We start from the raw sequence: 13,941 nt of genomic DNA, 5'->3' as shown, positions 1-13,941 counted from the left end.
GTGATTGTTTGCATGGAAAACTGTTGCTCATAGCAATCAATCACAGCTCAGCTTCTTTTGAACAGTTCTGGTGAAATGAAAGATGCTTCGTGATTGTATCACCAACCACACGCATTCATTGTTATATATAGAGATACTGCAGACGGCGGCTGTTAACAGTTCAATACAATTCTCAACATTGTTCCATGCTAGCGCTGATCGCAGCGCGAGCAGGGGACAGTGATGTAAGCTGTCTTCACATCAGCTCTTGGTGCCAGGGAACAGCGCCAACAGTACTGCTGATTAATAGGCGTCGGTACGTGTCACACTGATGACACAGGGATGGATGTCATCCGTGTGTCATCAGTGTACACATGTGCGGGACATTTTGTGGCCCATGCTGCTACTGGAAACACTGATGTCTGAAAGAGCCCTTAGTGAACTTGTTCATTTACGGAACTTTGGCTGACTTTTGACGAAAAAACCTCAGGAAATAGGAACACAAATCTGAATGTGCAACATTCGTGTCGAATATGAGATTGGCAAACGTTTTCCATACAAGTTCGCTCATCTCTTATCAGGACTTATCTACAGCAGTTAGGCCATTGTCACACAATCAGTATTTGGTCAGTTGGAACAATCAGAGGAAATGTGCAATAGAAACACTTGCAACACTTACAGTATGTGTTTTCACCCACTCCTGGTTTTGGCTTACAAATACTGATGTAAAGTACTGACCAAATACTGAATGTGTGAACATCGCCTTAATAAGAGTGTCAGACAATTCATTTAGTGTCTAATATTACTAATGGCCACCAGTTATCACATACATAGTCGCTAAACTGCCACCACAACTTTACATTGGATGATAAAAGGTTTGTAAAGGTGATAATTTCTGAAATGTAATTTATGGCTAAAAAAAAACCAAAAAAAAGATTTAAGAAAGGGTTGTCCCATGAACAAAGTTCATTGTAATCAATAGATCTTGGAATAATAATAATTTCCACAATTGGATGTGTTTTAAAAAAAATTCCTGTGCTGAGATAATCTTATAAATGGGCCTCTGATGTGTACTGTGTAATGGCTGTGTCTTACTGTACAGGGACATGGTCTGATCATACCACAGCTCCTGGGAAGGGGAGGAAGTAAAAGGGTATACAGACATTTTGCTGCACTTGTTTGAGGGTGCCATGTTACATTGGCAGAGTCCCTGAGGTGCCAGAACAGCAGAATGGGAGACAGAATTAACAAAAACCAGCAATTCAGGAATTGCTTTTTGTTTTTGTTTTTTTTTAATACTGTTCCACGTGTGGTAAAATTGATAAGTCAGTTTTATTCTTCTGGTATGATTACAGCGATACCTCATTTATATAGTTTTTTTTTATGTTTTGATGCTTTTACATAATAAAACTATTTTATAGAAAAAATAATTTTTGCATCGCTTTATTCTGAGAGCTATAACTTTTTTATTTTTCTGCTGATGGAGCTGTATGGTGGCTTGTTTTTTGTGGGACAAGATGATGTTTTCAGCGGCACCATTTTTATTTACACCCATCTTTTTGATCGCGTTTTATTGCACTGTTTGTTTGGGGGTATGATGATAAAGCATTGTTTTTTTGCCTCGTTTTTTATTTTTATTTTTAGTGTTGACTGAAAGAGTTAACTAGTGGGACAGTTTTATTGAGCAGGTCGTTACGGTTGCGACGATACCAAATATTTGTATTTTTTTTATTTACATAAATAAATGTATTTATTGGAAAAATATATATACTTTTTTTTCTTTATTTAGGGATTTAAAAAAATATTTTTACTTTTTTTACATTGACCCAGAATGGGATATCACTGTATTGTGTCAGATCGCTGATCTGATACCCTGCACTGCAGAGTATCAGATCAGAATCTGACAGACAGGGTAGGAGGCACAAGCCACCTTGCCTGCAGGCCCTGGAAGGACCCCGCTGCTATCTTGGGGCCAGAGGCCTCCATGGAAACCATCAGGGCAAGGCGATCGCATCGCATTGTCCTGATGGAAGTGTGATGCCCCTCTATGTCACTGTCACTACTGACAGTGGCATCAGAGGGGTTAAATGCCCGCTATCAGTGCTAGCACCAATTGTGTGCGTTGCTGCGGGTTGTCAGCTGTCACACACAGCTCACACCCGTACGCGATCGCCGTGGGTAGTACGAGTCGCCGCGGCTAGGCTATTTGCCGGAGTGCAATTCCTGCAGAGCAGTACTAGTATGGTGGCGCATGTCGGGAAGGGGTTAATGATTAACAATAAACAAAACCTCGACCACTAAATTAGCTTCTTCTGCATAGTACTCAAGCACAATATTAACTGACCCTTCTATGCAACCTTTGCCCTTGATTTAGTCCTGCATGCAGGAATGTTTCAGCTTATAAATCAAAGATCAGGAAAAGATGCAAGAGCTCTATTAAAAAAGACTCAATTTCATCCTCATAATCATTGATAAATTGGTAGGCTATACAAAGAATACATTATTAAAGGGAATTTGTCAGCAGATTTTTGCTATGTAATATGAGAGCAGCATGATGTAGGTGCAGTGACCTTGATTCCAGCAATGTGTCACTTACTGGGCTGCTTGGTGCAGTTTTGATAAAAATCACTTTTTCTTTTGCTGCAGATCTGACAGTTCTCTGAATGCTGAGCTGTATAACCCCGCCCACACCTCTGATTGGCAGCTTTCTGAGTATTCAATCAGTGATAGGGGTGGGGTTTGAAAGAGAAGGAAGACTACATGGCACAAGACATCTGGTCCTCTAGTGATAATTCCCTGCTGATAAAATTCTGATTATATTGAACCTACAACATGCAGGCCCAGTGACACATCACTGAAATCAGAGTCTATGCCCCGCTATTACACTGCTCTCAGATATATAGCAAAAATCTGATGATAGGTGATACATGAAAAATAAGTAACGTACTGAGAGTTAGAAGGGATGGCTCAGTACTTGCTTAAATTGCACCCAGTCCAGAAATCAACTGATGGATAGAAGTCCAGCTTTACAAAACCCTAGGTTGCCTAAAAGCTACGGCCAACAATACATTTTCCTCGCAGAGACCAATAATGTAATAAGAGAACTGACTGGTCCATCAGAAGTAAAGCTCTTAGCTTTAATAGAGGACTTAAATAAAAGATTCTTCTCTATGACATCCATATGCCCTGACATAAGACCAGCCCTTTAATTCTTGTCCAACAATTAGGCCTATGAGTCCTATCAATGAATCAGCTTTGGTTGTCACAATCCATTAGTGCATCAGGTCATGTAATAAATATCTAAGGTCTCATGTTCTGCACTTATCAGTATAGAATTATGGCCATTCCTCTATAGGCACAAACTGCATACATATCCAGCTCTGGCAAATAATTAAGAGACCACCACATCAAAACCCCGTCATGGGCAGCCAAATCTCCAAACCTGAACCCCATTGAAAACCTCTGGAATGTAATCAAGAGGATGATGGATAGTCACAAGCCATCAAACAAAGAAGAACTGCTTACATTTTTGTGCCAGAAGCAGTGTGAAAGACTGGTGGCAAGCATGCCAAGACGCATGACAGCTGTTTTTAAAAATCACAGTTATTCCACAAAATATTGATTTCTGAACTCTTCCTGAGTTAAAACATTAGTATTGTTGTTTCTGATGATTATGAACTTTTTTTCTTTGCATTATTTGAGGTCTGGAAGCACTGGGTTTTTTTTTTAAATTTGACCATTTCTCCTTTTCAGAAAAAAAAACAAAATATATTGCTTGGAAATTGGGACACATGTTGTCAGAAGTTTGTAGACTAAAGGAACAATTTACATTTTACTCAAAAATATACCTATAAAGAGAAAAATCTGACAAACTGAACATTTGAAAGTGGACTCTTAATTTTTGCCAGAGCTGTATCCTGTATATCACTCCTTCCACTGTATCTTGCACTATATAAAAATACCGTGCAGCACAGCTGATTTCTTCAAAGCAATCACAGCACAGATCTATTCCACGGGAAGCTGACAGTTTCTTTTATTGGGTTGTCAGATTTCAAGCTCAATCCAGAGTTAAAAGGAAGAGCAAGATACAAGAGATTAAAAGTGTCAAGTGCTATCATGTATCAGTTTCTACAATCCAAGAAGAAATAATGATCGACTCACCTGGATACATCATGAAATAGTAAGTGATGAGAACATGATGGAAACCATTATTAAAGATTACGTTACAAAACATCATTGTCCTATCACATTAATTACCACAGTACAAACTGTGTATGTTTAGGTTTAAAACATAATAAATCACAGAAATCATCTACAGAAGGTTATAAAAAGCTAGTCTACCGGTACGGGAAACGGTCAAATTACGTTGCTCTAATAGCGGAGATCCGGCAGTTCACCGTTTTATGAAACGCTTCTATTCTTCATAAATTACAATTCTGGGACATATTTGCTTGAGAGTCTGTATGTGGCCATTTCTCCTGGGACGTTTAGGTGTTACCAATCTCCATGTCAGTTGGGTGCATCCCAAAACGCCCTGACAGTCCAATCAGTCAAACGTTCATAAAAATACACCTTAATAGCAACTGTAAGGCCACGTTCACACATTCAGTATTTGGTCAGTATTTTACCATAGTATTTATAAACCAAAACCAGGAATGGGTGATAAATACAGAAGTGGTAACATGTTTCTATTATACTTTTCTTCTGGTTGCTGCACTCCTGATTTTGGGGTACAAATACTGATGTAACGTACTGACCAAATACTGAATGTGTGAACGTGGCCTAAGGGCTCACTCTTATCTGAGTAAAAAAATAATTGCTCCAATGTTGATCCAGAAAAGTAGGATGAGTGTCATGCGAGTACAATGAGAGTTGTTTCAGCTAGCATCCCTAGGACATCCATATGCAATGCATTTTTAACATAATCTTTTACATACAATAATCTCTTTGTAATTTAACCCCTTGATGACCATAGGTATTTTTGATTTTTCGTTTTCGTTTTTCGCTCCCCTTCTTTCCAGAGCCATAACTTTTTTATTTTTCCATCAATATGGCCATGCGAGGGCTTGTTTTTTGCAAGACAAGTTAAACTTTTGAACGCCACCATTGGTTTTACCATGTTGTGTACTAGAAAACGGGAAAAAAAATTCCAAGTGCGGTGAAATTGCAAAAAAAAGTGCAATCCTACAGTTGTTTTTTCTGTTTTGCTTCTTTACTATGTTCACTAAATTCTAGAATTGACCTGCCATTATGACTCTCCAGGTCATTACGAGTCCATACACCCCAAACATGTCTAGGTTCTTTTTTGTCTAAGTGGTGAAAAAAATTCCAAACTTTGTTAAAAGAAAAAAAATTGCGCCATTTTCCGATACCCGTAGCTCTCCATTTTTTCGTGATCTCGGGTTGGGTGAGGGCTTATTTTTTGTGCGCCAACCTGACATGTTTAATGATACCACTTTTGTGCAGATATGATCTTTTGATTGCCCGTTAATACATCTTATTGCAATGTTGTGGCGACCAAAAAAACGTAATTCTGGCGTTTTTACTTTTTTTCTCGCTATTCTGCTTAGCGATCAGGTTAATCCTTTCTTTAAGGTTGTGTGCCCACGTTGCACTTTAAGCGTTTTTGATGCGTTTTTTTTGTGTCAAGCAGCATCAAATTGCTTAAAAGAAGCACCCCATTCATTTTAATGCATTTTGGCCTTTTTGTGCCAATGGATGCACTCTTTACCGCTAAGGAAACGCTTAGCGGTAAAAAATGCAGCATGTTCATTAATTTCTGCTTAGGTCTGCGTTTTTGGCTATTTCCTAAAGTCCAGAAGATGCGCGGAAAAAAAAGCATCAAAAACGTGCGTTTTTTGTGCAAAAAATGCACAAAAATCACGGCAAAAAACGCGCAGAAAAAAACACGCGTTTTCTGGGAAGGAGACCAGTTTCCTGAGCATTTAAAAATGCTAACGTGGGCACATAGCCTTATTGAAAGATCGGGCGATTCTGAACGCAGTGATACCAAATATGTGTATGTGTATAGGGGGTGATTTGAATTTTTATTTTTTTAATTTTTTAAATATTTTTAATAACATTTTGTTTTTACTTTTGGCATGCTTCAATAGTGTCCATGGGAAACTAGAAGCTGCCATAACCCAATCGGCTCTGCTACATATAGGCGATGATCGGTTCGCCTCTATGTAGCAGAATATGGGGTCACCGATGGGCAGATTTTCGGCACGATTGCCAGAAGCGCATGTTAAATGCAGCTGTCAGAAGCATTTAACAGGTTAATAGCTATGGGTGGATTGCGATTCCACCCGTGGCTCTTCTGGGCACATGTCAGCTGTTCAAAACAGCTGACATGTGCCGGGAAAGATATGGGCTCACCGCCGGAGCCCACAGCAAAGGGAGGGTGTCCTACATCGGCGTACTATTACGCACGATGTTGGAAAGGGGTTAAAGCTAGTTTTCTAAGTAGTAAAGCAATCTTATATACAGATATAGATAGATCGTTAGATAGATTGATAGATAAATAGCCAACAGTTTATTATTAATCATTATAGCACCATTTATTCTATGGCACTTTACATGTCAGATACTTGATAAGTTTCGTGGAGCTTATGCGACAGCTTTTTAGGAATAAATGTTAAAAAAATGGCTTGGGGTAACCCTTATTTTTTAATAGATGTGAACAGGTCTTAATAGGGAAGGGGGTAATAACCATGAAGCTTTCTAGTCTATTAATATTAGCTCACAGCTATCTGCCTAGGCTTTACAGGTTATTAAAAAAAAAAAAAAAAAAGAATTCATGGAGTCCCATCTATTTTTAATAACCAGCAAAGACTAGCAAAGGCTAAGCATACAGCTGTGGACTGATATTAACAGGCAGGGGAGGTCTATGGATATTGGTCCCTTCCCAGCCTAATAAGACCAGCCCTCAACTGCCCCAGAAATGGTGCATTTGATTCTGGCACTTAGCCTCGGCTCTTCCCGTTTGCCCTGTTTTTGTGGCAATCAGCGGAATGGTTTTGGATTTGATGTCAGGTGTGTAATGTACCCTGATTTCCCAAAAGAATAATAACAAATAAATAGTTTGTTTACAAAGACGTAGTAGTGGCCGTAAACGATCACCAATCATTAAACCTTTTACCAATCAGCAATCGTTTAACAGACTTTTTATCCAGAGCAAACTAAACGGTCTGTACATAGGCTGCCATTGCTCTTGGCAGACAAGAAATAATGACGCGCACACAGTCTATGGTATGAGGAGGTGCTGGTGGATGGGATGTGGGATCTAGCAGCATATGTCGAGAAATTCACCGCACACTCTTTGGTTCAAAATGCAAATGCTTCTTAATTTATTTCAAATGAGCAGTAAATACTTCAATAGACATCAAGGTGCAGGAAGAAATGCGACAATAATAACAGGTTCCGACTCTTCCTGGGTCTTGTTCACAGCATCACTTATATTAATGTGGAGCCTAAGCGCTCCTGCACCTTTGGCTCGTTGGCAGGTCAATGCACAGAAACGCAATGTATCGTCCCAATACACTTGTACCTTTGGACATCTAGCATAGGCTGCAATGTATTTCACCCATCTTATATCTTATGGACAGTAATGATTTGTCGACAGCACGGAAGGCTGAATAATGGGACACATAGCTGTATATCTGTAAGGACGTGCGTATTGGTATATTAAACCATGGTGAATATTGATCTTGATGTGGCAAACCTCTTTAAGTTTTCAAGCTCGCGATTTGCTTATATTGAAAATAAAGATTCACCGTTTACTCCCAGAGGTTGCAAATACATCCTACTAATACAAAAAAGCGCTGCCCGAGACTTTTATGTTGATGGCCGATCCCTAGGATAAGTCGTCTATATATGATCAACAGCGGTTCTGCTTGTTGCTGCAACTGCGATGTTGGCGGCAGCTGGATGTACAGAGCTGACAGCATAGCTTTGTCAAGTGCATAAAAGCTGCGGCCATGTACTGTAGTTCGAATAGAGGGTGGATCTGCAGTACCCGGCCATTGACAGAGCTGTACTATGCAGATCTGTAACTCAGCATGGCACCAGGAACAACTGATAGGTGGGGATGGCGGGTATTGCATCCCAACCGATCAGATACTGATGACCTATCCTAAGAAGTATACTGTAATAGGTAAACCTATAGCAGGATATAGTATATATTTCTAATTCAATACTATTATTGGTATGAATTTGAGCAGGATCCCTCTAATAAAACAGCAGAACAGCTAGCAGAAAGGCAACGACAGCACTATAACAGAAGACAAGCATGGTCAATTTACTTTTTGTTTATACTTACAGGATTTCGATTCAGGAGATGGTGGTGAAATATTGCAAACTGCGAGATCGCTCTTTGACTTTTTTGGCTTCTTTGCATTTACTTGCCAGGGTTTGTCATAGCTCCTGAAATCCCTCCGAATCCCTTTGTACTCTGTAGGGGAATAAATTGCATGGTGAGACATATTTGTCAGCTACACTAATGTCAGCAGAAACAAATGTGAGGAAGCTGAAGCCAGCCGCCATTATTCTCTATAGCAGTAATGCGGCTCAATATTCATATATTGAATGTTCTCATATATCTCAGTTCGATGAGAGTGCAGCTGTATCTGTCTTTGTGCTTGTGTAATGCACCTGTACATTAATTTAATTTTTCAGGGAGGTGCTTGCTTGACAAATTACATTTTTTTGTAGCGTGCATTTGAGGTTTAACTGATCCACACCATATTAGCCAAGCACTTGTCCTATGTGTCATATGTGCTGCTTTGTGTAATAACTGGTTCCTACCTGCCCTTTAAATCTGTAGGCCTATGCCCAGTAGAAGTTGGTAGCTTAGATTCCCATCTGACAAGGATGATTTTGCACTGGTGGATGATGTCACACAATTTGATTAAAATGTGTGCTAAGTGCCTCAATTTTATAAGCAACATCTTCGGTTAGGTCCTGAAATATTTGGACAGTGACACAAGTTTTGGCAATTTAGCTATTTACCAAAACATATTCAAGATATAATCAATATGAAGATATTCACATCCTAATTGGAGTAAGGGTTTAGGAATTACAGCTCTTAATGTGTAGCTGCTTCTTTTTAAAGGGTCAAAAAGTAATTGGACAGTTATCTCAAAAGTTTTTTAATAGTCTGCATGGGCTATTCCCCATTAGTTCATCAAGCAAGCAGGTAAAAGGTCTGGAGCTGATCCTAGGCATAACCTTTGCATTTGGAATATGCTGCTATGAACCCACAACATGCGGTCAGAGGAGCTCTCAATAGAAGAGGATCAATTCATCAATAGGCTGAAAAAAAAGAAATCCATCAGAGAGATAGCACAAATGTTAGGAGTGGCCAAATCAACAGTTTGGTACATTCTGTAAAAATAAAGCAAACTGACAAGCTTGGAAACTCAAAAAAATCTGAATGTCCACACAAGTGATGAATGATCACAAAATCATTTTCATGGAGAAAAAAAACCCTTCACAACATCCACCCAAGTGAAGAACACTCTCCAGAAAGTAAAGTAGTTGCTTCAGCATCTAAGTCTACCATAAAAAGAAGACTTCAATAGAGCAAATACAGAGGGTTCACCACATGGTGCAGACCATTAACACAGGGGTAGAGTTGAGCGAAACACGTCGGTCAGATTCAAACGTAGCCGACTTTCGCCAAAGTCAGGTTTCATGAAACGATACCCGACCACAGTGTGAAATTGGCCATACGGTCGACGACCCAAGCGTCAAAGTCAGGTTTCGCCGAATGCTTGCACGTGACTTTTTTCAGCCAATGAGAGAAGCGGAGCGTAGCGTAGCGGGAGCGTAGCTGGAGTGGGAGTGGGAGAGAGAGAGAGAGAGAAGGAGAGGGAGAGAGAGAAGAGAGAGAGAGAAGAGAGAGAGAAGAGAGAGAGAGAGAAGAGAGAGAGAGAGAGAGAAGAGAGAGAGAGATTTCGCTGCCTCTGGGGTTAAAATTCATGCCAGGTGTGTTTACAGTCCTCCACTCACTGCCGACTTTTCTCCCCATTGACCTGCACTGGGTTTCGTGTTTCACGACTTTTCCCGACTTTTCCCTATAGTTGGCCGATTTCGTTCGACTCGACTTTTGAGAAAGTCGGGTTTCATGAAACCCGACTCGACCCTAAAAAAGGCAAAGTCGCTCATCTCTACTCTGGGGTATTTCCAGGAGTATTTCAGTTTTTGAATTCCTGTTTTTTGCTCCCTTTCTTTCCAGAGCCATAACTTTTTATATTTCTGTCAATATGGCCACATGAGGGCTTGTTTATTGCGGGATAAGTTGTACTTTTTGAACAACACCATGGGTTTAAACATATTGTGCACTGGAAAATGGGGAAGAAATTATAAGTGTGGTGAAATTGCAAAAAAGGGCAATTCCACAATTGCTTTTTCTTTTGCTATTTTACCATGTTCACTAAATGCTAAAACTGACCTGACATTATGAATCTCCAGGTCATTAGGAGTTTGTAAATACCAAACATGTATAGGTTCTATTTTATTTAAGTGGTGAAAAAAATCCAAAGTTTCTTAAAAAAAAAAAAAAAGATGCCATTATTTGAGACCCGTAGCGTCTCCATTTTTCGTGATCTTGGGTCGGTGAGGGCTTATTTTTTGTGCGCGAGCTGATTTTATTGATACCATTTTGGTGTAGATATGATCTTTACATCGTCCGTTATTGTAGAGGAGGATTGGAGCGGCAGTGGGAACCTGGGAAACCGGCGATTAGTGAGTATATTACCATATTTCACCACTTTACATATACATTTACACAGGTTTGGCCAATGAAAAGATTAATGAGAGTGCTTCCTTAACGATTGGGAATTGTCCTATTCCTTGTTTTGACTGCGGTGGCGCTGTAGGGAAATTTGGTGCTAGAGTGCCTCAATTACAGTAAATCACTATAAGTCCCAGCAGCAGGAAATCTTATGATCAAATCATTTTTGGGAAATGCTACAAGAAAAAAATGGTTGCCAAGCGTGGAAGCAACTGAATATTAAAGTACCAATCTTCAGTTACATCACTGCATATTGTTCAGTCTCGTCCATAAATGAACGGTGAGCTCTATTGAGTTTTTCTAGTACATGAATTCACATTTCCAGCCAACCCCTGCTAGTTCAGTATCTGTAGAGAGCAAGCTAATGAAGGCACTATAGAAGATGTAATGATAAAATCAGTGTAGACTAAAAATACAGGGCTAGAGTTGAGATTATTTGTATTACTGCCCTTGGGTGGTGGGGAACCATGTCCATCTTTCCCTAATGTGATGTATTATAACTTACGCTTGTTAGGACTCTCCAAAACATTTCCCCTCTTTCTTTCCATGTTATACTACACCATTCACCTGTAATGCAGCCTATATTAGGAACTCGGCCTAATGCATACATTAGAAGATAATTTTATTCTAATACCCAGGAGCAGAATTCTTGATAATTTCCTGTAGGTTGGAATCACCCGGTGATCAGAGGCTAAGCATTGCATTAAGTACACATGAATATGGGCCATTTATTCACTCCTATTACTGTGGACACTGTACATTTCATTGAAACCACATTTTCTATTGTAAAGAAATTCAGTTTGTGTAATTGCTTAGCCCAAAGTATTCAGCCGGCTATGTAAGCACATTCAGGTTATTTCATTTACAAGGTTCAATTTGCATAGTGAATGTTGGCAATGCAGCATGAATAGACGTAAACTGACCATGACCATGTATCACTGCCGTCATTTATTTTCCCTGGTCATTAATTGCCTAAACTGAACATTTAAAGTGCACCTTGACTGCAAAACCTTTTCTGAAAATAATCTATAAATTCAGGAACAACAACAAATTGGGAAACTGTTTCCTCATTGTACAAAAATGTTTTTCACCAGCTGCTAAACAAATGCCACTTAGCTACGTTTAAGCCGACTGACATTTTCTAATAGCCTGTTCAGACTGGCCAAACACGCTTCCATGCTCACAGAAAAATCAATAACGTGATTGTTCTTTGTGCATAAAATATCATTGTTTCCGGCAGCACATGTCCAGTTTTCAAGCTTAAAAATCATCCTTTCATTATTTGATTCTTTCATTGGGTGATCGGCAACCTACTTACGCAGAAGAACAATCAGGAAACGAGACCACCTAGGAAGCTTGTACCCAATTGTTGGCAGTGCAAAAGAACCCTAAAGGTCTGTTTACATGGACCAAAAGCCAACCAGGTGACCGCCGATGAGTAAACTTTTACTGATCAGCTGTTGTTAAAAAGGCCTGTTTACACAAGCAGAGCAAAGGAAGCCATGCACATTAGATTGCTCAGTTCACATAGGTTGCCATAGTTCTCAGTAGTGCACGTCTTGTTTACACAGGACGATGCACCACTGAGACGATGACCTTTTGTCCTGCAAGATGATGGTGAAGCAAGCATTATTAATAATGCTCATTTACGACTATTGTTCTGCCCATTTATGTGCAGCAAGTAATTTCATAAGTGCTGTTCCACCTATGGCCATTAGATGCATTAGTTGGCCTCTTTGTTTATTCCTGGATTTAGGAACTTCTCCCTTTAATATCTTGTTCTGATGAGAACCGCCCCTTCAGTTTTCCTGGGCTAGGAAACTTGTAGCCATTCTCTCCCCGGATCTCTGAGTTACTCACACACTTGTTCTTGGCTCTCCCTACAAATCACTGCTTCTGTCAAGCGGATACCGGTGAGGGTTTAATACAGTTATGTGTGTGTGCAATGTATCTGTGTTAGCTAGCCATTATGCAGCCCCCGTGATTTGTGCAATTTATTTCCAGCTAGTTGTAATGCTCTTGCACAGTGTGACGACTCCTGGAGTGGACCCTCTGGGTCATGGCACCAACCCTCCCAGGGCGAGCTGGCCTAGTGGGGACCACCCCCTATACAGGGAGTGTCAGGAGCAAGCCCTAGGTGATGAGGTACCACGACTGCTGGCACCAGGCGGCCGGCCCACAGGAGACACGGGTGAGTGTGTCTGGAGGAAGGTACAGGATATTAGGGAACACCAGGTGTGTACACAGAAGTGCGCTAACTACAGGATAGTGCAAGACGGGTACACGTTAGCACGTATGGCGTGTAGCGAGAAGTATGTCCGGATGTGAGCAAAGCAGGATGCGTGCAAGGAGCACGACAGAGTACTGAATAGAGCAGCAGTCATGCCAGGAGGTGTAACAGAGCACAGGGACAGAGTGAGTGCCAGGAGGCACGACTGAGCAAGAGACAGAGAACAGGATCGGAGAGTGTGCCAGGAGGCACAACTGAGCATGAAGCAAAGTGAAGATTCAGAACGTGTGCCAGGAGGCACAATATAGAGTACAAGGCAGAGTACAGGACCTGAATATAGCGCACAGCCAGGCAGGGACACAGCAGACCAAGCCAGGAAGCACAACAATAATCAGGCACCTCCCATAGGGGGAGGTAGCCTGATATAGCACATGACCACTACAGCTTCCGGGTCAGGTCCTCCTTTACCATAGAGAGGACCGACCTGGAGACAGAACTGACAGGAGCGTGCAAGCGCAAACAAGACATGGAGGAGGTGGAAACCTGGGTACGAGAAGTGCGCGTGCGCACCCGACGGGACCCCCGGAGCGACCGCGGCTCCGGAAGAAATTATGTCGGGACCAAAGTCCCGCCTCCTGGTGAGCGTGACGTGACAGTACCCCCTCCTTTACGCCCCCTCTTTCTAAGACTGGAAAACCGCACCTTATCTTTAGGAGAGAAATCCAGGCGCCTTCTATCTGCATGAGGTTTTATCCGATCCAGAGTCTCTCCAAGAGAAAATTTGGTCTCCTGTCATACCCTGGAGAACTCTACGGACAGAGTGTCGGGGACAGGTACGCCCGAGACAGGACGTACTGGTAGAGGCACACTGAGATGCTTGGAGGGCAAAGCGCTGGTGCGGTTATCGAATACCAACTCAGCCCGAGGAAGCAAGCTG

General features: G+C 41.1%; 1 protein-coding gene across 3 annotated transcripts in view; it reads right to left on the bottom strand.

Annotated features, from left to right (window-relative positions):
• Window positions 1-13,941, bottom strand: part of CUNH8orf34 (chromosome unknown C8orf34 homolog) — a 967,955-nt gene that overhangs the window by 801,355 nt on the left and 152,659 nt on the right. For all 3 annotated transcript variants that reach the window (XM_073583858.1, XM_073583859.1, XM_073583860.1), the window contains exon 3: window positions 8,300-8,431. In XM_073583858.1, the coding sequence (XP_073439959.1) occupies window positions 8,300-8,431 (132 nt within the window). The remainder of the gene's footprint in view (window positions 1-8,299; window positions 8,432-13,941) is intronic.

The sequence above is a fragment of the Dendrobates tinctorius genome, unplaced genomic scaffold, assembly GCF_039654945.1.
Source record: "Dendrobates tinctorius isolate UK_male_01 unplaced genomic scaffold, ASM3965494v1 ptg000082l, whole genome shotgun sequence".
NCBI lineage: Eukaryota > Metazoa > Chordata > Amphibia > Anura > Dendrobatidae > Dendrobates > Dendrobates tinctorius.
Note: the sequence above shows the minus strand (reverse complement) of the source record. Positions and strands in the feature narration are given on the sequence as shown.